The 22,615-nt window shown below is 36.2% G+C and overlaps 1 protein-coding gene across 1 annotated transcript; it reads left to right on the top strand.

Moving 5' to 3' along the window:
- Positions 1–652: 652 nt before the first annotated feature.
- On the top strand, positions 653–20,617 carry LOC112748850 (guanine nucleotide exchange factor SPIKE 1-like). Its single transcript, XM_072218030.1, has 23 exons — positions 653–684; positions 772–941; positions 1,047–1,087; positions 1,343–1,407; positions 1,885–1,954; positions 2,817–2,902; positions 3,079–3,091; positions 4,246–4,353; positions 4,654–4,691; positions 8,518–8,662; positions 9,770–9,896; positions 11,416–11,609; positions 12,267–12,397; positions 12,665–12,740; positions 12,896–13,006; positions 15,494–15,676; positions 15,772–15,915; positions 16,069–16,242; positions 16,411–16,758; positions 16,852–17,184; positions 17,979–18,164; positions 18,924–19,898; positions 20,082–20,617. The coding sequence occupies exons 1-23, from the start codon at positions 653–655 to the stop codon at positions 20,334–20,336; spliced, it is 4,005 nt and encodes a 1,334-aa protein (XP_072074131.1). The 3' UTR covers positions 20,337–20,617.
- The last annotated feature ends 1,998 nt before the right edge of the window (positions 20,618–22,615 follow it).

Consider the following 22,615-nt stretch of genomic DNA (forward strand, 5'->3'; position numbering starts at 1 on the left):
CCCTAATGTTGTGTTATGTATTGGGAAAATTTAGAATCAATTTCACATCAATTTTTTACATTGTCCTCTGGCTGTTATTATGGAATTTGCTGTTTGGTTTCTTTGGTGAATGGTAGGTCTGTAGTTTAACCTTAAATCAGTTTCTCTTTGCTAAATTTGGTGGCTTTGGTAGTACGAAAGAGGCAAAATCTAGCCTAATACATTTCTCTGAGTATTTTACTGGAGTGCAATTAATGCATATTCGATGACATATTTTCTGACAAATAAGTTTTATGGGATAGGATTATCATTTGGTATGTATTTGGTGTAACACTCACGATTTTGTTTGGAGGAGTTTCCCTCTCTAACATGTTCAGAGATTGAAAAACAATGCTTTAATGATAGTTCTTCTTTTGGTTTTTAATTCTGTTATTTTTTTTTTTTTTTTTTTTTTTTTTTTTTGAAGTTAATTTCATTGTTTTTTATTTCTGATATATATTTGGCTCTTTACTAAGTCTCCTGCACATTGATTTACATATAGTTCCATGCTTTGACTTCCGCACTACAACAAGAAACGAGCCGTTTTTGCAACTTTTTCACTGTCTGTATGGTATCCATTGACTGTAAGTTTGAGTAGGAAAGGAATTTATTCATACGGGTTGAACTGCGGGAGATGACGGTGATGTTCGTAGGCAGCCATTGGAGGTATGACCTTCATTTTGATTTCCTTATGGTGTGAGAATTTCTGACTTTCTATCGTGTTCTGTATGGCTATCGTAGCAATGTATCCAGGATCAGTCTTGATGCCTCATTTCAGAAGTGGGCCCACACCAGTGCTGTTGGGGCTAGAGCTGCTTGCTATCATGATGAAATCAAACTCCCTTCCTGCCATGTGGACACCACGCCCACCTCTGTTTACTTTTTCATGTTGATATGCAAACAAAACTTGAAGCTCGAAGCCAGTTAGTTCATCTAATTTTGTGTTTATTCCTGCTCTTTTTTGGCTGGTTTCTGGGCTTATTTGATCATTGTTTAATTGATTATCCACTCCACTTCAATGTTTCCAGGTAGTGATGGATATGCAGCACTCTTTATCGTCACATGCTCAGTATTTCTCTTGATTTGATGTTTATTTCATTGATTAAACTTAGTGTGCTTTGTTGGACTTTCTTGCTTGTCTAGTTTTGCATAAGTTGAACCAAAATGAACTTCTGTGATGGAAGTTTAAATTTTTGTTCGTTATGATTTCAGAAGATCATATAAGTGTATTTAGGATATTATAAAATTAGTTATGATACAGAAGTTAATTGTGAATATCCTGCAATTATATGTAATTGTATATTTTTTGTTATATATAAATCAGACTCTGCTATCTGGTAAAACCCACAAAATTCAATCATCTTTTCCTCGTCTCTTCTTTCTTGACATGTATCCTGAGCTAAGATACACAGAAAAACTATAAGGATATCTAATGATGATCTTCTTGTTGTCTAAATGTCTGATGTTATCTCCAAAAGAGTGGTGCATGTTGACACAACTTCTGTGGTTGTATTCTGACAACCTACTATGATGGTATTTCCAAAGAGACGAGAACAGAAGTACATTTCTGAAAACCAATGACCACTTGAGACCCTAATTATAATTCAAACCCAAGAAGTTACTTGCAAAGTGGATGCCTTTGATGCATTGGAAATCATTACTTACGTAGTTATGTTATCCATAAGGCACAATGAGCTTGCCTTGTGGGTTTTATATCTCCCCATGTGAAGCTTGATGTTTGGTCTTGATGTGATCTTCATTTATGTTTACTCTGCTCACTCTTTCACTTTATACTATTAATCACATGTTGCCTTTATCAATTTGAATCTTGGTATCTGGAAGCTTATATTTCATGGTCATATACAGGCTGCGATCAGAAATAACTCTTCCAATCATGAAAGAGTTGGTTCCTCACTATCTCCAGGATATGGGACGGGTATAAGCAACTTTCATGTTTAATTGTTTCTCCTTCTCTTTTTGGTAGTGTGCAGTTAAGGATATGTTTGTATGGTAGTGAAGGGAGGGGAATTGACTGGGGAATCCCTTCTTAAGCATTCATAAAGCATGTGGAATCCCCATCTTGGTTATTTATATATCCAAAAGAGAATTTAAAGAAAAAACTTTTTACTTAACCTCTCATTTTGTTACATTTTCATTCCCTTCCACTCTAAGCATCTAAACTGACCTTAAATTACCAATTCATGAGTTTTGATGATCAAGTATTTTTCAATTTCCTTTTGTATGCTTCTGTGCAACTTGTCTAATAGGTTTACTTGTTATGTATCTATGTACATCCAGGTCATGTGTATTTTTTCATTTCTTTCTTCATGCATTTCTTTCTCATTACTGTAAGCTAACTTGAGCATTAGTAATCAAACAAGATGATTTTGTCTACTTCTGGTTATCATCAATATTGGCCTTGTAAATGTAATATATTGTTACTTGTTTGATATCATGTTGTAATGTGCTGAGTTTATGTGGGGCGTAGGTCTTGATTGGTGTCACTGTAGGTTTGAACTTGGGCTATTTTTTATTATGTTTCGTTTGTTTTGTTTTCTATTTTATTTTTTGATACCTAGGAAAGATTGGACTATTTGGAAGATGGTAAACATGTTTTTCGACTGCGTTTACGGCTATGTCTTCTTTATACCCTATCAATGAACGCATCAGAGACTTTTTCTTGAATATGATCGACACACTCTTCGAACAAGTCCACCTTGGGGTTCTGAACTTCTGAGGTATAATTCTTGTCCTCCTTGGTCTGGTTTAACTTTATCCTATTTTCTGGACTTTTATAGGATTTAGGTACCATTTTAGATGTCTTGAACTCATTATTTGGGACTATGTCTATTGCCATACTTGAATGGAACGGATATGCAGACATGTATTTTATTTATTTTTAATATTTATTTTCCCACTTAGCAGTAGCAATTGGCATTGTGCTTGATTACGTTGCTTAACTTCTTTTCCATTAAGAAAATTGTTCTGTTGTACCAAGTTGAAATTGTTACTTGGAAATCAGTCTTTTATCTCTAATTCTCTATGCTTTTCATTGTTCAGAACATTTACATTGGTGAGTTCCTGCGATGAAATCTTTGTATCTTTACACCTTTCCTTAGCTGGGATAAATATATAAATTTGGCTTTATTTGCATGTTTACTGATAATTGACTTGATACCTGTCATTGAAAGATTGGATCAATTAACTAACTTCCCATATGTTTGTTATGATTTTAATGTGTGTGCTTGCATTCTTTCTTAGTCGATAATTAGACAATGTCTTCTCCCAAAAAAAAAATAAAAATCTCCTATAGCAAAAAGTTCTGGAAATCCAACTTCTCTATGGTCTTTGGATTATAACTCCATTGCCCTCTCACATGGTCTTTGGATTTGAATTATTGGCATTGCCAGTGTATACATCTTACCTGATGTAAAATTTCCATGTTTTTATTCGAAAAATGGGAATGACAGGTGAATTATTAAGGTTGTTTTGGAATGCTGAAAAATTAAACTTATTGAGTCTTATTTGTATAGATTTACTTTGCACATCACAATGATGCATAACTCAACCAAGGATTTCTTGATTATTTTATTTTGTCTGAACTCAATCGAATTTTAGATGTGGTGTTGGTATGATTGGGTTTGGATTTTGATGAATAAGGACTTTTTCCTGTTATGTTTTCCTATTTATGAAAATGATGGGATAAAAATGATTAAATATTAAATTATGTAAATGAATGATTTTAATAAGCTGTATTTGGGTAAAATAAAAATAAAAGAACAGAAAATAATAGTAAAATAATTATATTTACCATCAAAAGAATATTTTGGTATATGTAATCATTATATATATATATATATAATTTTACTTACTAGTATAAATGAGGTGAACAACATAGACATGATACATTACAGGGTGAAATGGCGTTATTTGGTCTATGTGGCTGACTCCACTTAGTGAGATAACACTTTATTGTAGTTGTGTACAATTAGATCTTATTCTACTAGGACATATCCTATTAGGGTCTGCAATCAAATGTCTAGTCATTTTTCGAATGAGGTTGTTCATTGTTGATTGTTTGATTCTTACATTCCTTTGGATTTTAGTTGGGCGCTTTACCTGTTATGTATAACAATTTTAAGCTATAGTTTGTTTATATTTCATACATCTCTTACATCCTTTATTGAAGTACCTAATTAAGATTCAGTTATTTGATCTGTATTTCAGGCTATTAATAGTTTGAAGAATGTTGATTCCACTGCTTTACTTCAGTTTCTTCACCCAATCCTTAACATGCTGCTTCATCTTATTGGCAATGGGGGAGAAACACTCCAGGTTTGCTCATCAGTCCTTTTTTCTGTTTCCATATATTTGAGATTTGAGAAGTGCTTTGGTGCTGCAATTTTGTATGTGTGTAGAAACACACACACGCAACTGTGTACACACACACATGACTAAGTTAAGCATAGTCTATGCCAAATATCATCAAAATTTAATATCAATCAATAAGGGTCTAATAAAATACCTTTATTTATGTTGTAAAACATATATATTTCACCGAGGCGCTTTTAAACTACTTTTCTTTGCATGCTGTTTGCTTGTTTCACTTTATATTCATATATTTATTGTTGTCAGGTTGCAGCTTTCCGTGCAATGGTTAACATTGTTACCAGGTATACCATTTAGTATTTTACCTTTATTCATTAAGTGTATATTGACTTGAATTGTATTTATATTTGCTTGAATTATACTTGTTATATATTCATATAAGTTAATATGTTCTTATAGACGGCCTTTTGCTTGTTTAGGGCTCTTGGTTATTATTCTATACTCTGTCCTATAATTATTTCTACCACTAGGGTTGCATGTAGAGACATTGTTTACATCAGATATCACTTTTCAGCACAGCATTTGCATCTAAGATCCTTAACTGGTGTACATTTCTAATTTCATACTGAAGTTTGCAAAACATGAGATACAATTCCCTAGCAATTTATTTTATTTATGTGGATAGTAGTAAAGCTAACTGCATTACATATAGAAAGGGGAGAATTGAAGCAGTCCGTAGTCTGGAAGTTAGTTTCTCTCTGTTATTACTTGTTTAATGGAATTTGTTGTAAGTTGTAACCAGCACAGACAGAAAATAGGGGAAAATATGACATGAAATATAATGTGGTATCAGATGCCCTGGTGAATTTGATCTGTCAAATTTGATTTTCGAAATCCCCCTCTTCTGTGGGGTGGTTCTCAGTGTAAAGTTTGTAGCTGGAGTCCTGGAGCGCTGCATCCACTTAATGGATACCTGAGGTCTGACATCGTGTCATCTTACCTGCTGTCATAGTATGGGCCTTTTCTGGAACATCTGGCGGACACCAATATTTAGTATTTGCTTCTAGCTGTATGCTGTGCACTGGGATACAGCAAGGTAGGTTTGATGGCCAAGTTTAGGTTCTTGTTTATTGATGATCCTTTGGTCTAAACCTCACCTTGATGCTAAAGATGAAGGGATGTCTTTAGCTACAAGTTAGAAAGAGTAGCAAGGTTTTTGTAAAGACATTGTTATTGGGTAGAGATGCACCTAACGTGTTGTGCTCACCTTCAAGGATTAAGGATAAAGCCTTCTCTTCAGCTTCAATGTTCATGGAGAGTTTTGATGGTGAAGGCAAAGAGTTTATATTATTTTTTCATTTTTAACCATAATAACAAAGAAGAATAGAAGATTTGATTACAAGGTTTTAATGGTTGTGGTCAGGGTCAGGGGATATGGTTATTGTTCTTGATGCCGTCTGGTGTAATAATTTGCAAGGACTTCATCTATGTTGTTGGTGACTTCTTTATATGTTGATGCTGTACAACACACACAATCCATTTGGTTCTCGGTGTATATATATACAAAAGTCTTTTGTAATGATGTCAAGAAAAGTGGTGGCAATGTTCATTTTTTGGTAAGCATGCTGTTTGGGGTTTTTGCCAATCTGGGAAATTAGTATAAATGTGTCTTTCAGGAAAGAAAAGAAAGCTGTCTCGGGTTTCAATGTGCTAAAAATTCAAAGAATAGCTATTGGCAGGTTAGTGTTAGAGTTTTGAGTAGAGAATTCAGAGACTCAGAGAGTTCCAAAAATGTGTAAAGTGTATTATGAGTGAGTTTGGCACTGCTCTGTGCTTATTTATAAGGGAGGATAGGCTGCTGTGTAGCTAGTCATAAGGGCAAAATAGTCCTTTCATACATAAGTTAGTTGTCACAGATTTCCTATCCTTGCTGGCTTTGCTATTATAACTAACTCTTCTTTTTAGACTTCACTAAGTCATCCTATTATTATCACTGAAACTGGGTGCTGTGCATTTCTGAAAATCTGTAAGAAGTAGCTTATTCCTTAAAGTAAAAAACTTTGCTTTAGACACAACTTTAGTAAGAATATCTGCTGGCTGTTCCTGAGTGGGATGTACAACTAGAAGCACCTTGAACTTGTTAATGTTGCCATCTGGGTTTTGCTTCACTCTAAAAACCCATTACAGTCTATGACATTGTGGTTTGGAGGAAGTGGAACTAAGGACTAAGTTGAGGTGCAATTAAGAGCCTAAAATTCTTCTGTCATTGTAGCATCCCACAGAGGTCAGGCCAGAGCGATTCCTGCTGACTCAGTTCAGGTGGAGTTACATGTACCAGGGTGAGGAGAGAAAAAAAAAAGGGGGGGGGTAAGGGAGGTTATCTTGATGTGTTTAGTGTTTGGTTTGTGTTGTGTTGTCTGGAATGGGTGGTGGGGTGGGAAGAAGGCCATGGATCATGGGTCTAGTAGTGGGTCTATGTGCTGGAAACTAGAGTGTGTGTGAGGGTGGTGGTCTGTATGGGCTGGGTGAGGAGGTGAGAGAGGACGAGGAAGATGTTTGAGAGTTTGTCAATGGGTGAATTTGTAGGTTGTGGTGAGGGTAGTAAGGGTGGGTTATGTGTAACTGGTGGGTTAGAGGGTGCTGTGTTGGCGGTAGCAGAATTCGGCAACTGTAGAGGTGCACTATGATTCAAAGATGGAGATGCAGGGAGATTGTGAGCAGTAGCAGGGGAGTTATGCAGAGCTTTTGATGCAGAATGAAGCAAATTTGGGGATGCAGGGTGGCTGTTTGAGCGAGCAGGAGTATGATGCAGCATCTGTGATGGGGTAGGATGCTGAGCTAACAGATAAGTGATGAGACAGCGATGTAGGAGGAATAATGGGTTGTGGCTGCAGAGAAGTGAGAGGATAAATGCATGAAGTCTTTGTGTTTTGGAATGAAGAAAAGGATGTGATTTGCTCCTTGTAGGGGAACATAGTTTCAGGAAAAGTGATCTTTTGAAATAGAAATCTGCCACTAACATCTCGGCACCTAAATCCCTTATGTGATTAACTATATCCCAGAAAATGCATTCCGATGAGTGAAAGGCAAACTTGTGTTTATTGTAAGGGAAGCAAGGGCATCTGAAGGCCTTAAATTGGGAATAATGGTTTCTTGTGGAACAAGCATTCAAAGGGAGAGGGGAATTGAAAGGTGGAAGGTGAGGCAGTCTATTTATTGTGTGTTTCGGTTGCTATTGCCTCATCCCAAAAGGACGGGCATTGAGGCATGTACTCAGCATTCTGATGGAGAGTACGAGGGCAAGTTAATCTATGATTAATGTCCTCTTGGTGAAAAATATTGGTCTAAATTCCCCTCCACAATATTATTCTACAGCCTTAGTCTTGCTGCCAAGCTGAAGGTTCAACAAACAGCTTTGAATTGTAGGAAAGCTAAGAAGGCTCTAGACCCGGCTTTGAGAAAATAAACCCAGGTAAACTTGGAAGGCAATATAGTATTTGTAGCCATTGTTGGACACAACAGGGGATAGTAGGGAAAAGGCAAAATCTTTGTGGCAGTGGGCAATATAACTACCTTTGGGAGCATTTGGTTGGAGTGATACACACCTTTAATGATAGATTTTCAGACCAGCAAGTTTTGTGGGATATGATTAGATATTGGTATCTATTTGCGTAAAGCTCATTATATTTGGAGAGGATTTTTCCCCTCCGATATATTGAGAAGTTTGAAAGCTATGTTTCATTGCTTGCTCGTCTTTTTTGGGCTCTTGTAAGAGGATCTCTTATCCTTCTGACTTAATTATTCTCCTACACGTCTTAACGATGAAACAATGGCTGCCATTTCATGCTAGATCATGTTCTCTTTTTAGAGGGATTTTTGTTTCAGTTCTGCTGAGATATTGGAAAGCTCTGGTTTTCCTTTCTTTCCCCTCCTTGCAACCCTTCTCTGGTTCCAGTTCAGGATAGGGTCTTGCTAGGATCATATATAATCTCTTGTATTTAGTTAGGGCAGTGGAGTAGCATTTAGGGGAGGATGGAATCTTGAGACTTGTTGGTTGTAATTTGACAATGCCAGCGATTGGCTGTGATATAGATGTTTTCTGTGAGAAATTTTGTTCGTAGAACTTCTAACAGTCTTTGAAAGTTCTATAATGTGTATTTTAAATTGTAGGGTGCAGCAGGAATCAGTTGATGATGCTGAAAGAAATCATTTTCTAGTCAACTATGTTGATTATGCTTTTGATGACTTTGGTGGTCGTCAACCACCAGTATACCCTGGTTTGTCCACTGTTTGGGGAAGCTTGGCTCGAAGTAAGGTACTGAAATGTTCATTATCATATGTCTCTTCATCTATCTGTTGTTCCTTGTGATCATCACAACCATCATTGTTATACCGTTTCATTTCAATATGACTGAGAAAGCAGCTACTCACATGTTCATACATGCTGTTTTGGTGAGTTCAAGATGAAGTGGGAAGTTCGTCTGGTGGACTTTTTAACAATGGCTCACCAATTTGTGGATCAGCCAGTTTAATATGAGTGTGTTGGGAGGAAATTGTCTAGATTTTCTCTAATGGTATCCACCTATTTACAGGGACCTAAACTTTCTATTATGCTTCTATTTTATCCTTTTGCAATTTCATTGGTAATTGTTTTATTCCTTACATTTTTAGTTGAAAACGTTCTTAGCCAGCCACATATTTTTCAAATTTAATGGAACAGGGATTAAAAAGATTTTAGTTATTACAAGAACAATCATATATAAAGTAGCAGTATATCAATAGTGTGTCACTTTTTTGTCCGTGACTAATATTTGTCCAATCTCTTGCACTATTGTAAAATTTACCATAATAAAGAAAAAACTGTTTCGGGAATCAGACTGAACCGACTGATTCAATTGGGTTAACCAGTACCGGCGACCTGACTGGTCTGGTTCAAGGCAAAAATAGGTTGCTAGCGAAATGATAAAAAACAGTTCAAAAAACCGGTGCCATCTGTCGTTTTTTAGTGGTTAACCGGTTTGAAAAGATAAAATACAAAAAAAGTCAGAAGATATATATTTCATACATAAATATATTATTTTATTATATGCAGTTCAGCCTTCGTTGAACCTTATTCAACCTTTAAACCTTTGAACCTCTAGTTTTACCAGTTTAATGATCGGTCTGGTTTTTAAACCTAAAATGGACCTCAATGTCTGTGATAGCTGTTCATAATTTTTGTCTTCAGCAATATGGCTGGCAGTATTCTATTGTTTCAGTTACTGGCCTTTTCAACATGTTTTACCGTTGCTTTTGTGTGTTTAATTGTTGTAGAGCTTCATTATTATGCAATCATTACTTACAATCAATTCATCAGCATGATTTTTAAAAATCTTGGCTTCATATTGTTCAGGTTGTTTACTAGAATGAGTTTATTTTTCAGGCTAAAGGCTACCGTGTTGGACCTGTGTATGATGATGTTTTGGCAATGGCATGGTTTTTTCTGGAGCTAATTGTTAAATCAATGGCATTGGAGAAGACTCGCCTCTTTTATCATAGTATTCCAATAGGTAGCTGTTGAACTTTTTTTTCTGGATTAAGTATTTCCGTGTAGAAAATTTTACTTTAAACTTTACATAAATAGAAACCGAAAGAAAGTGAGGGAAAATGAGAGGAACATTATCTGAAACTGTATTGTGTCACCACAAAGCTGAAACTGTGAAACAACTGGTACCAAGTTGTAAGGAGGAATGGAATGGAACAATAACAGAACAACAGGGAGATGGAGTGACATCAGTAATTCCTCGCACCCTATTTCCCAGCATGTTTATTATTTACTGAAAGAAAATTTGAGGTATCAATGGTCGAGATTCAAGAGCCTGTCCCTCTCAATTCTCTGGTTGTAGCCTCACTAATCACAATGGCCTCTGCCTGATTCTCACTCCCCTCATGCTCTCTCTCTCTCTCTCTCTCTCTCTATATATATATATATATATATATATATATATATATAGGAATCCTCCTCAATTCTCATACCCACCCCACTTTAATGTAATGTAAGGGAGGTATTTTCCCTTTTTGGATACTGGGCCCCTCTACTCTCTCTGGAGAATTAGGATTTAGTTTGTAGATGGAGCTAGAAAGGACAAAGACACAGAAATATTGACACAAGAATAATTTTACATCTTGTTTGGTAACTATGGACACAATATAATACTGTCACAATTCTGTCAAATGTCAGCTTTACCGTTACATTACAATGATAACCCTACACTACCACCACTGTATACAAAATGGGGAGGGAGTAACACGGCAGCGGCAGAGGACCTGGGGCAGAGGCGTAGGAACTAGGCAGACATTATGCAAAGCAGAGGCTGTAACGGTGGATTTGTGGCACAGAGGCAAAGGCAGACGTGATGCTAACAGGTGGTAGCAAAGATGCAGAGTCAGGCGTGAAGGCGAAGGGTAGAGCCATGGGTTGAAAATCTCGTTTTTGCCAAGTACACACGGAAAGTGGGGAACCACGCCTTAAAAGCTAAAGCTAACTGATAAGAGGGAAGAACCTCTCTCCTTAAATACAACGTGAAGCATTCCAGACTACTTGATGTGGGATTTTGGGCAGTCCCTATCAATAGACCGCCCCTGGAGGGCATACGTCCTGGTGAATTCACTGTGTCAACATTGCATTGACTCAACATTGGCCACTCGACAATCAGCTGAATCTGGTCTTCGCCTTAATACAGCCTATAGGTAGCCCTTTCCATGCCACTGACAACCTGGTTCTGATACCATTGCAATTTGTGAGTAACCATGGGAAGTGGGGAACCATTTTTGCCAAAATGCATACAGGCTTTACGGTAGAAAACAAGGACTTCTTATTTAGCTTTTTCAGATGTAAACAGTTTTACTATATCTAGCATGCTTTTTCACATTGCTGATTTTATATGTGATTCACTGGAGAGATTAGTTGTCTATTTTTCAAAATTCTGTGTTTAAAATTAACGACATCAAAATTTCATAATATATTGGATTGTCTTGGGTACTTGCTTGAATTTTGTTCTTAATCTTTCTTTCCTTTTTGTTCAAAAGGAGAAGATATACCACCAATGCAGCTGAAGGATGGTGTGTTTAGATGTATAATGCAGTTGTATGATTGCCTTCTTACTGAGGTGCATGAACGTTGTAAGAAGGGTTTAAGTTTGGCAAAGCGCTTGAACAGTAGTTTGGCCTTTTTCTGTTATGATCTTCTATCCATTGTTGAGCCTCGTCAAGTTTTCGAGTTGGTATGTTGTTGTTCCTGTCTGTCTTGCTATATATGACAAGTAGGAAGAGTCCGTTCTTATTTTTTATATTATTCGGGAATGGGATTTGTTCTGATTCCTACTTTTTACTGAGAGGACATTTGTTGACTATGTTGTAGTATTTTAATACACTGATGTTTCTGACATTATGTTTGCTTGAGATTGTAAGTTTTAGAAAGGCGAGGAAGAAAAGAGAAGTTAAGGCTATGTATACTATGAAACTTTTCAATATGATAGTATGTGATGATAGACAAAATCCTAATCCTTATATATAATCATATTAGACTCCTAATCCTAATTAGATAAGGAAATAATCATGAAATTTAAATATGAAAATTAATCTTAAGAGATCTCAACGATACACTTTAGATCATCTATATTTCTTTCACTGTTACATTACGAATGTGATATGTTGCGAAGTGGATAGTAGATAATATAAATTCACTTTCCATGTAATTGAATTTGTAATTTACATTTGCATTGCAGATAAGTGATTCAATAATGAGAGATATTAATAATTTTTTATTTTACATTGAAGCATTACATCTCGTTAGCTTGTGCATACAAAATTCTTTTCAATTGCTTTCAGTGTATCTTCCTCTGGTTGTGTCTTAATGCAAAGCTTAATGTCTATTGTAGGTATCATTATATCTCGATAAGTTCTCTGGCGTATGCCAATCAGTTCTTCATGAGTGCAAACTTACCTTTCTGCAAATCATTTGTGATCATGATCTATTTGTGGAAATGCCTGGGAGAGACCCTTCAGATAGGTAGTTCATTTGGTATAGTGCTTGTTTTGATTGCTTCTGTATGGCATCATCTGCATGTTATTGATGACGTGTCATGGTTTATAATGAGGTTGTTAGCTATGTTTACATAAACAATCTTATTCACTAGCAATGACTGTCTTTGTTGACCTATCTGATTGGCTGTTCTTTCTTTCAGTTGGCATGAAATTAATCTATACTTTATTGTTTTTATGCAAAACGTTTTCTGGAACTTATTGAATAATACCTTGAATATATCTTGCGTTTTAGGAACTACCTTTCTTCTGTATTAATACAAGAACTCTTTCTTACATGGGATCATGAAGATTTGTCTTTACGGGCAAAGGTGAGTTTAGTTAGAGTAGAGTTGTCTTGATATTTTTCTACATGATGAAAGCTATATCCTTTGTATGTGCATTTTCAGCTTAAATTTCTTATAAATATGTATAATAGTAAGACTAGTTTGTATGATTGGTAACATGTTTCTGTCTGCATCTGTAGGCAGCAAGAATCCTGGTAGTGCTGTTGTGCAAGCATGAGTTTGATGTGAGGTACCAGAAGCCTGAAGATAAGTTGTATATCGCTCAGCTATATTTCCCTCTAATTGGACAGGTGTGTAAGATTTTTTTACCTTTCCTTTTAGTTGAATCTGCTTTAGTTCTTGTGTCAATATAAACCAAATTTGTGGATGTTCGCATTTTCCCCATTTCATTTACCTTATATAGTGTAATTATTTCACAATGTTATAATCCTCCGAGCAGTAACTCCTCTTTATGGTGTTTTCTAATTTATTATTGTGTTATTCAAAAAGTCCAAACATTTTTATTTTAGAAACCTTAATATGTTTTAAATTCTAGGGGTATTTTTGTTGGCTCAGAATCACAATAAGCTCGTTGTAGTTTATCGTGGACAGTTCTGTCCCCAAAATTGTGTACTGGGTTGTGGTAGCTGCTCCACCAAAGATAGTGGGTACTAAAAACTTGAGACTCATTCACTAGCCACAGATCATCAAGGTTTAGATAAGGAGAGAATGTAGCTATATGAAACTTCTAAACAGAGAATGAAGGCATGGAGCTTCTGAAACAGGCATCCGAAAATCCACTTTTCCATCTCATCCCCCTCACTTTCTCGTCCATGACGCTATTCAACAAATCCCAACTGTCTTTGATCATTAGCTTTCTTGAATAATATGCCAATCATTTTGGAAGAAAGCAAAGGTCAAATCCAAAAGACCAGGGACTTTTTCTTACTCCAAATTGAGGACAGCTTATTTCTTTTTCATGTATCAAATTATCTTTGGATTGAGTTCTGGAAAGTATTCTAACCCTGGTCAGCCATAATGAGCTCTAGCATTTTCTCCATATTACAATAAGGGTGTCTGGGTTTTCATAAACAATCTAAGGTTCTGTGAAACTGCTCAAGATTTTGCTATTATCTGGTGTCATAGGCTGGAAAGGAATGGCAGCATTTCAAGGGACTTCATCTCAAGAGAACATTTGGATTGGGTTTTCTTTCTTCTATGATGTTCCTGTTGTTCTAGTGTTCTTTAAAAGCCTTTCTATGTTAGACTAGATTTGAACCCGTGTGTTGTGCGGAATTAAAATGAATTAATTTTTATATATATGAAACTATTTAATAAAAAATCTTAAAAATTAATATTAAACCTAAATAAAATTGTAAGGATATTATACATTCTAGAGTTTGAAGGAGTTCATCGCCTAATACATATGTCTAGCAAACTTAAATACTATAGTGCAAGAATGAAACTATTAGTTGAACAGGTGTAATGCAAATATGAATATAATGTTTCAATAATTAAAAATAACATCCATATTTTCATGGATCATGATATCATGCATTTTCAACATTATTATTACAACTAAATAGTATCAAAAACTGTAAATTGTTGAAAAAAAGTTGATATATAAGTGACAAAGAGAATATATAATTGATAAACACAATTAGATCAAAAACAGAAAAAGAAAACTTAAAAAACATTGTAAAAAAATCATAAATTATAGTGTTTTAGGAGTTCATCACCCAACATATAATGAGCAAATTGTTTATCAAACTAAAATAAAAAAACTGTGGTCATCAACCAAATTTTTCAAATAATTGTGCGAAACATTAGCAAGGATAGAGGAGAAAGAGTGAGGCATTAGATTATTTGAGAGGAGATAATGAAGATGTGTGAAGTGAATGTTGATTTCTATAGTAAATATAAATAGAAGTGAGAATAAAAAGAGAGGATGAATTATGTTTTATTAACCAATTTATATCTATTAAAGAAAAATAACATTACTATAATAGGCATAGAGTAACCTACATAGAAATAAAGAGTAAAAAGCGATTAAAAGATAATGCTAAACACTACATAAGAAGAAAAAAAACTGATGTGATAATAGAAAACTATAAATGACAGTTTCACTAAAATGTTTGTGATAATATGAGAAGTTATGTAATATGTGACAATATTACTTGATTTTTCTTTTTATATATTATGAACAAATTGATAGATAGATAAATAAATAAATAGATAATTATAAAATAAAATTTATTGTCCAAATAAGATATGTAGTATTACTATATTAGAATTTAGACCATTGATATGAATTAACATTTTTTATACTATATTTTTTCTTTGTAGAATTAGATAATTTAGTACGTGAAATTATGAGATTAATGTTAGATTGATTATATAGATGCTATTTTCTATGGTAGTATAAATGTAGTTCTAAGATAGATGTTTTTATCTATGTTATTGCAATAGATGAAAAGGAAATTTTATATGAAACTTAAAACCTTATGTGTCATTCATTTACCGGAACACTACTTTGGGCTCTCTTTTAATGTTATAATAGATATGCAAGGAGATTTGCATTCCTTGTTAATAAAGCAATCCCTTAAGATCAGCATTACTTTCTTAAGCTTTCTTATTATGATGTTATCTTTTCTTTCACATCAATAATGTCTTCTGTCAGAAAGGGGGCAAAAAGCATATCTGCTCACTTCTTTGTATATAAAATAAGTTTTTATCATTTTTCTTTCATTTTTGTTCCTTGACAATCAATTTTTCCAATGTGTTCTTGGACTTTTCAGATTTTAGATGAAATGCCTGTTTTCTACAACCTGAATTCTGTTGAGAAGCGTGAAGTGGCAATTGTGATTTTACAAATAGTTAGAAACCTTGATGATGGATCACTTGTGAAGGCATGGCAGCAAAGCATTGCCCGGACAAGATTGTTTTTCAAGCTCATGGAGGAATGCTTATTGCTATTTGAGGTTACTTTTGTGAAGCTAATTTCTCTTTGTTTTGGTTATAGTCTTGTTCTTTTTAATTGTCATGATTGCTTTCTTAACTCTTTCTACTTTTACAGCACAAAAAACCTGCTGATGGAATGCTACTTGGCTCCAGTTCTCGCAACCCTGTAGGGGAGGCACCTGCTTCCCCAAAATACTCTGATAGACTCTCTCCTGCAATTAACAGCTATTTGTCTGAGGCCTCTAGACAGGAAGTAAGGGTGAGTACAATGCTGCTTAGCTACTATTCTCTGATACTTGGTGTATATTATTGTTTGTTGTAAGTTACTGCTTGATTTGTTGCCTTATCTTTAGCTTGAGTACATGTAGGTCATTCCATTTCGTGCATCTAATGCGTTGAATTTTTCTGGCAGCCTCAGGGAACACCCGATAATGGCTATTTATGGCAGAGAGTGAATTCCCAGTTAAGTTCCCCCAGCCAGCCGTATTCTTTAAGAGAAGCACTAGCTCAAGCACAGTCTTCTAGGATTGGAGCTTCTGCTCAAGCACTCAGAGAATCTTTACATCCACTTTTGAGACAGAAATTGGTATCTTTTTGTTCAAGATAAAATATGATATTCATGAATTGTTTTTTGTAAATTCCCAATGGAAAAGAAACTTTCTCTTATATAGGAGCCTAAAAAAGCTAACGCATAATTGGGAAGCAAAAAGAATGAGGAAACTTATATTATTCTTTGGTTCTCTATATATGGCAGGAACTTTGGGAGGAAAATTTGAGTGCTTCCGTCAGCCTTCAGGTTTTGGAAATGACTGAAAAATTCTCCATGATGGCAGCCTCTCACAGCATTGCTACTGATTATGGAAAACTGGATTGCATCACTGCTGTATTCATGAGCTTTTTATCTAGAAATCAGCCACTGACATTTTGGAAAGCATTTTTTCCTATATTTAATTGTGTTTTTGATTTACACGGGGCAACTCTGATGGCGAGGGAAAATGATCGTTTTCTAAAGCAAGTCACTTTCCATCTTCTTCGGCTTGCAGTCTTCCGAAATGAGAACATCAGGAAAAGGGCAGTCGTTGGGCTTCAAATACTTGTGAGGGTATGTTTTCATCTCTTTAAATTTTAATAGGTTATTGCACCCGTTATTTTATACTGATCAAACACTTGCTTTTGGTTTCTACTATTTTTGCAGAGTTCTTTTTATTTCTTTATGCAGACAGCAAGGTTGAGAGTCATGTTGATTATCACATTATCAGAGCTAATGTCTGATGTGCAAGTTACTCAGATGAGATCTGATGGAAGCCTAGAAGAAAGTGGTGAAGCACGGCGACTTAGAAAGTCATTGGATGAAGTGAAGGATGAGACTAAAAGTGCTTCCCTATTATATGAGTGTGGATTACCTGAGACTACTCTTCTAACCATACCAGATAAAATGACAGAGAATAGGTGGTCCTGGTCAGAGGTGACATATCTGTCCAACAGTCTTCTTTTGGCCCTTGATGCTAGTTTGGAGCATGCACTATTGGTAAGTGTTAACTATTCCTATTGGAATTTGTTGATGTTGGGCTAGGTTCACTATTTTCAATACTAAGTCACCTCTGCAATATATTTATGGTTTAGAGACAATATCTTGTTTCCTTTCATTCATAGGATTATCCATAATAGATCTTTTTTCCTTCATTAAAAGTCAAGTCATCCCTCACATGGAGATGTTAATAATGTGAAAACTTTGATTAGAAATGGATATAAAAGTAAATCTTAATCCTTAAATTTTTCAAGTTTAATCTATGGTTGGTGTTAGCATATTGGTTTATTAAGACAATAAGTACATAAAAAATAAACACTTTAATAAATAACATTAGTTGATGGAATTTGATGGTTTGGTTGTATATACGACTTTGGCTTTTGGCAACTTATTTGCTCCATTTTATGTTGTACACTTCACTTGCACCTTCATCATATGCTTTTCATGCTCTTGACACAATAGTCATATTTTTTTTAAACGTGAAATGGATTAGGTGAAATGTGGATAAGGTTATAATTAGGTTTTGATAGCATGGCTTTATCCTAGGTATGTGATTAATTGAAATGCAGTTTGAAAATGAAATGACCAAACAAACAAGCCCCTGTGATGGAATTAGCATGGCTTTCATTGGATAAGGAGAGAGAATTAGCTTTTGTAGTGAAAGTGAATCATACTGGTTTACTTGTCTCCGTATAATGATGGAATTGGAGTGAACCTGCCCTTTTGGTTCCTTATCATCACATCATTTTTGATGGTTTTCAGTGAATTTACTTAATGTAATCTCTTTCTTTCAGGCCCCTGTGATGAGTATGGATAGGTATGCTGCTGCAGAAAGCTTCTATAAACTGGCAATGGCGTTTGCTCCAGTCCCTGATCTTCACATTATGTGGTTGCTTCATCTCTGTGATGCGCACCAGGAAATGCAGTCATGGGCTGAAGCTGCTCAGTGTGCAGTAGCTGTCGCTGGTGTTGTTATGCAGGTAGAGATATGTGTTGTTTACATACGCAAAGTGCAATCTAATATTTTTATGTGATGTACAATGATGGTGATGAGCATGTTGAAGGTTCAGAGAAAGTGCTTTGTTTTGCCCTACGAAATGAATATATATTCTTCATTCTTCGCTGGGCTTTGATATCCAGTGAATTTAACCAGAGTTTATTTAATAATTTCCTTAGTCAACAGTGTAGGCAGTCTCTTCATGATTTATAATGGTGTTGCTAAGAAATGCAAAGTTACAAGTTTGTTTCTAGTTTCCATTTGAGCCCATTTCATTTCCCTAGTTTGTGAAGGAAATGGTAAAAACACTGAACAACTTAAATAAAAAAAAAAGAAATAGTTAAAATGGGTAACAAGATTTTATTGTTTTGCTTTTTATTTTCTTTGCAATTTCTAAAATCAGGAAATGAAAATGCAAATTGAAACCAAGTAAGCACCATTGCCCATTTTGAGCTGGTGAATTTTACTTTAGCAGAAACTGATTTGTTAGCGTTATTATTTTACCTACTTTTGTATATGCTTATATGGTTTAGAAACATGAAATTGAGTCTATAATTGTTTATTTATTTATTTTTAACATGGCCCCTATGGATAATCTGAACATTTTTGAGAATGCAAATGATAGGCCTCGTTCTTTTTCATCTGGGAGGGAGCATGGGGATAGAGTAGCTGAAAGCTTAATCTGAGTTGCAGAGTTACCTTTTTTTTTGTGTGGGATCATTCTCTTGTTATTTTGACGCAGGCCCTTGTTGCCAGAAATGATGGTGTTTGGAGCAAAGACCATGTTGCTGCTTTGCGAAAGATTTGCCCTATGGTCAGCAGTGAAATCTCCTCAGAAGCCTCTGCAGCAGAGGTAGAGGGATATGGTGCTTCTAAACTGACAGTTGACTCTGCTGTAAAGTATCTTCAGCTTGCTAATAAGCTCTTCTTACAAGCTGAACTTTTCCATTTCTGTGCAAGCATTCTGGAACTTGTGATCCCAGTTTATAAAAGCAGGAGGGCATACGGACAGCTGGCTAAATGTCACACACTGCTTACCAATATCTATGAGTCAATAGTTGGACAGGAATCTAGTCCAATTCCATTTACTGATGCAACATACTACAGGGTTGGGTTTTACGGTGACAGATTTGGGAAACTCGACAAAAAAGAGTATGTATATCGCGAGCCTCGTGATATACGTCTAGGTGACATCATGGAAAAACTTAGTCACATATATGAGTCTAGGATGGATGGTAATCACACTTTACATATTATACCGGACTCTAGACAAGTAAAGTCAGAGGAGTTACAACCTGGTGTCTGCTACCTTCAGATTACTGCGGTTGATCCGGTCATGGAAGATGAGGATTTAGGAAGCAGAAGAGAGAGAATTTTCTCCCTTTCTACTGGGAGTGTGCGAGCTCGAGTCTTTGACCGGTTTTTGTTTGATACCCCCTTCACAAAAAATGGCAAGACTCAAGGTGGGTTGGAAGACCAGTGGAAGAGACGCACTGTACTTCAGACTGAGGGTTCATTTCCAGCTTTAGTAAATAGGCTTTTGGTAACTAAATCCGAGTCACTTGAATTCTCTCCTGTAGAGAATGCAATTGGAATGATTGAAACACGAACAGCTGCATTAAGAAATGAACTTGAAGAGCCTCGTAGTTCGGAGGGTGATCAACTTCCCAGACTACAGTCTCTACAGAGAATCCTGCAAGGCAGCGTCGCAGTACAAGTATGTAGAATAAGTCGTGCTAATGACCCCAAAAAAAATGTGGTGTTTATTACCAGATCATTTTCTGAGTGCAATCTGATAACCCTATTTAATTTGAAGCCTTGGTGGTTACTAATTGGGTCGAATCCCAAATATAATTGTTGCATATATTTCTTGTTTCTGACAACATAACTACTTGTGCAGGTCAATAGCGGAGTCTTGAGTGTCTGTACTGCCTTTTTGTCTGGGGAACCTGCAACGAGGTTGCGATCACAGGAACTGCAGCAGCTTATAGCTGCACTTCTTGAGTTCATGGCTGTTTGTAAGCGCGCCATCCGAGTGCATTTCAGATTGATTGGCGAGGAAGATCAGGATTTCCACACACAACTTGTAAATGGATTCCAGTCTCTGACCGCGGAGTTATCACATTATATTCCAGCCATTCTTTCCGAACTCTAGCGCTGGCAGTTAAGTTAGATATAATATTGCTTCCACCTTGTGTTCATATGCATGCCCTTGCTTATTTTTTTCAGCATTAATGATGTGTAATTGCGTTGGCGGTTCGTATATTTAGAATCGTGCTAACCAGGCGATTCAAGGAAAACACTAACATGGTTATGTATCATCTTGTATCTAGTTTTCACGCTCCCCTTTTTGTTGTTTGTGCTTCGGGGAACAGTGTAATATTCTTGTATTATATGCTGATCGTTTCAAGTTGATGGCCACACGGCTTTGTATTATGCTGTTTATCTTCATTTCGGTAAATCACTTGGTATCAAATCACCCTATCCAAACCTCCAACGAAGAATAAATAAAATAAAACCGAAAATGAAAATAAAAGACGAGTGATCCCAAATTATGATTGCGGTTATACACTTTTGTCCCGCAAACCAGTTTTGCCAAAAGATAACAAAGCGAAATGGTTTAGGACACCTTAGTCCACAGTGTCCCAAAGGTGTTTTAGTTTAGGCCTTTTTCAGTTCTTAACTGCAAACCATTATCACTACTTCCAACATAGCCACCATCTTGTTCAGTCTCAAACAACCAGCAGCTCCACCTCAATCAAAGCTGTTTTTTTGACGGAACAGTTTGAAAAGGAGACTAATGTGCCTCATGGCATTTGTGGTTAGGGTCCTCCTTTTGTTGGTTAGGATCGGGTTTTTTTTTTGGGTGGGTGGGGGGAGGGGGGATTGGTTTAGGGATTTTACATATTAAAAGCATATGATTGGGAATCAACCACCAAATCATTGAGTTCGCAAAGGTTTTAGCGATGGACAAATAAGTTGATGAGCATTTTAATTTCCAAATAGATTCTTGAAGAATGCACACATTGAACATTGCACCATAATGACTCAAAGTCAACCACAGTTTTTCCACACTAATTAACCCAATGTTGGCCAATTTCCAAAGGATTTGGATCTTCTAAAGTTTGAATTTCACTTTAAAGAGTAAAGTGTGATCTTCTACCCTTAAATAGTTTCTCTTTCATATTTATTCTTGGTTCTACCTATGAAATCAATGGTAAGAGATCACACTTTACTCTCTAAAGTGAAATTCAAACATTAGAGGATCCAAATCCATTTCCAAAACTCACAGATATTGTATCAAAATTACAAGTTTCAGTAAACAAGTGTTATAGGAAATATAACATCCTTACATGCCAACGGAAATACTCTGGGATTACACAATTGACGGATACCATTTCCTCACCTTTCAACTCCATAACAGAGACCTACTACTAAATGCAATGCTTGGTGACTTCTGTATATACTACTGTTCATACCTGGTCCAAATTCAGCCAGACCCATTAAGGATAAAGACTCCTCGATGGTGGCCTCTTCCACTTACCCGACCTCTAGGAGATCGGGCACGACAAGGAGCTCTAGCCTTATCCAAATAAGTAACTACCTCCCCAAAATTTCTTCTACTATCTCTATGTCACCTAGAAGATAGATCCCAACAAACTAAGATAAAGGGAACTATTCCAAGGGTTACCTGAAACTGTAAGTCGATCTCGGACGAGATCTTCTGTATTGATCGGAGATGACGTGTCCGGCTTTGAGTGGAGGCCGGAGCTATCGTATCCGACTTGTTAAGCTTGGCTGCACTGCTGATCCTTCGTCATCGGAGGTGGGGGGGGGGTACCTACAAGGGACTCCGAGGCTTAAGTTAGCAAGGGTATTAAGTAGGTTTTTAGTAGAATCAGAGTATGAGTTATACCTGGGTGCTCCGGTGTATTTATAGTAGCGTGGAGTAACCTTTTTAGATAAGATAAGTTAGTTATCTTATCTTATCTTATCTTATGGGTGAGGTCATCTTATCTTCAAGGGAACCGCCCTTATCTCTATAGACTTGGGCCGCCTTTGGATTTGGGTCGTGTTCCTCTATCTGGGCCCTTTATTGGGCTTTTCTGGCGATTTGGCCGAGCTCTTTGAAAAGAGGTCGGATAGTCTGACTTGAAGAGGTCGGTCGCCTTGTCGCTAAACATCCCGGGTCGAATAGCTCGACCCAGGGTATGAACAGTGCCCCTGCTCGAGTTTGGTCTTTCTTTAGGAGGTCGAGCCTTCGTTTTGGGGCTTCGATCCTTCTTTGGTGAAGCCGAACTCGAGCATCTGTCGACTTCTTCTTTGTAGAGTTTTTCTTTTTTGAATGCAGAACATTTTCTTCTAAAAGCGCGCGCTTTTGTATTAGCGCTCTGGTCTTGGGAATGCGTGAGGGTTTAATACCCTCATTAATTG

Source organism: Arachis hypogaea, chromosome 15, assembly GCF_003086295.3.
Source record: "Arachis hypogaea cultivar Tifrunner chromosome 15, arahy.Tifrunner.gnm2.J5K5, whole genome shotgun sequence".
Taxonomy (NCBI): domain Eukaryota; kingdom Viridiplantae; phylum Streptophyta; class Magnoliopsida; order Fabales; family Fabaceae; genus Arachis; species Arachis hypogaea.

What these genes read in the sequence shown, in the direction of transcription:
- LOC112748850 (XM_072218030.1), top strand. Translation starts at nt 653, where the DNA reads ATGACGGTGATGTTCGTAGGCAGCCATTGGAG. An exon ending in TTATCATAGTATTCCAATAG is followed by an intron (nt 9,897 to 11,415) that starts GTAGCTGTTGAA and finishes TTTGTTCAAAAG; the next exon opens with GAGAAGATATACCACCAATG. An exon ending in ATTTCCCTCTAATTGGACAG is followed by an intron (nt 13,007 to 15,493) that starts GTGTGTAAGATT and finishes TGGACTTTTCAG; the next exon opens with ATTTTAGATGAAATGCCTGT.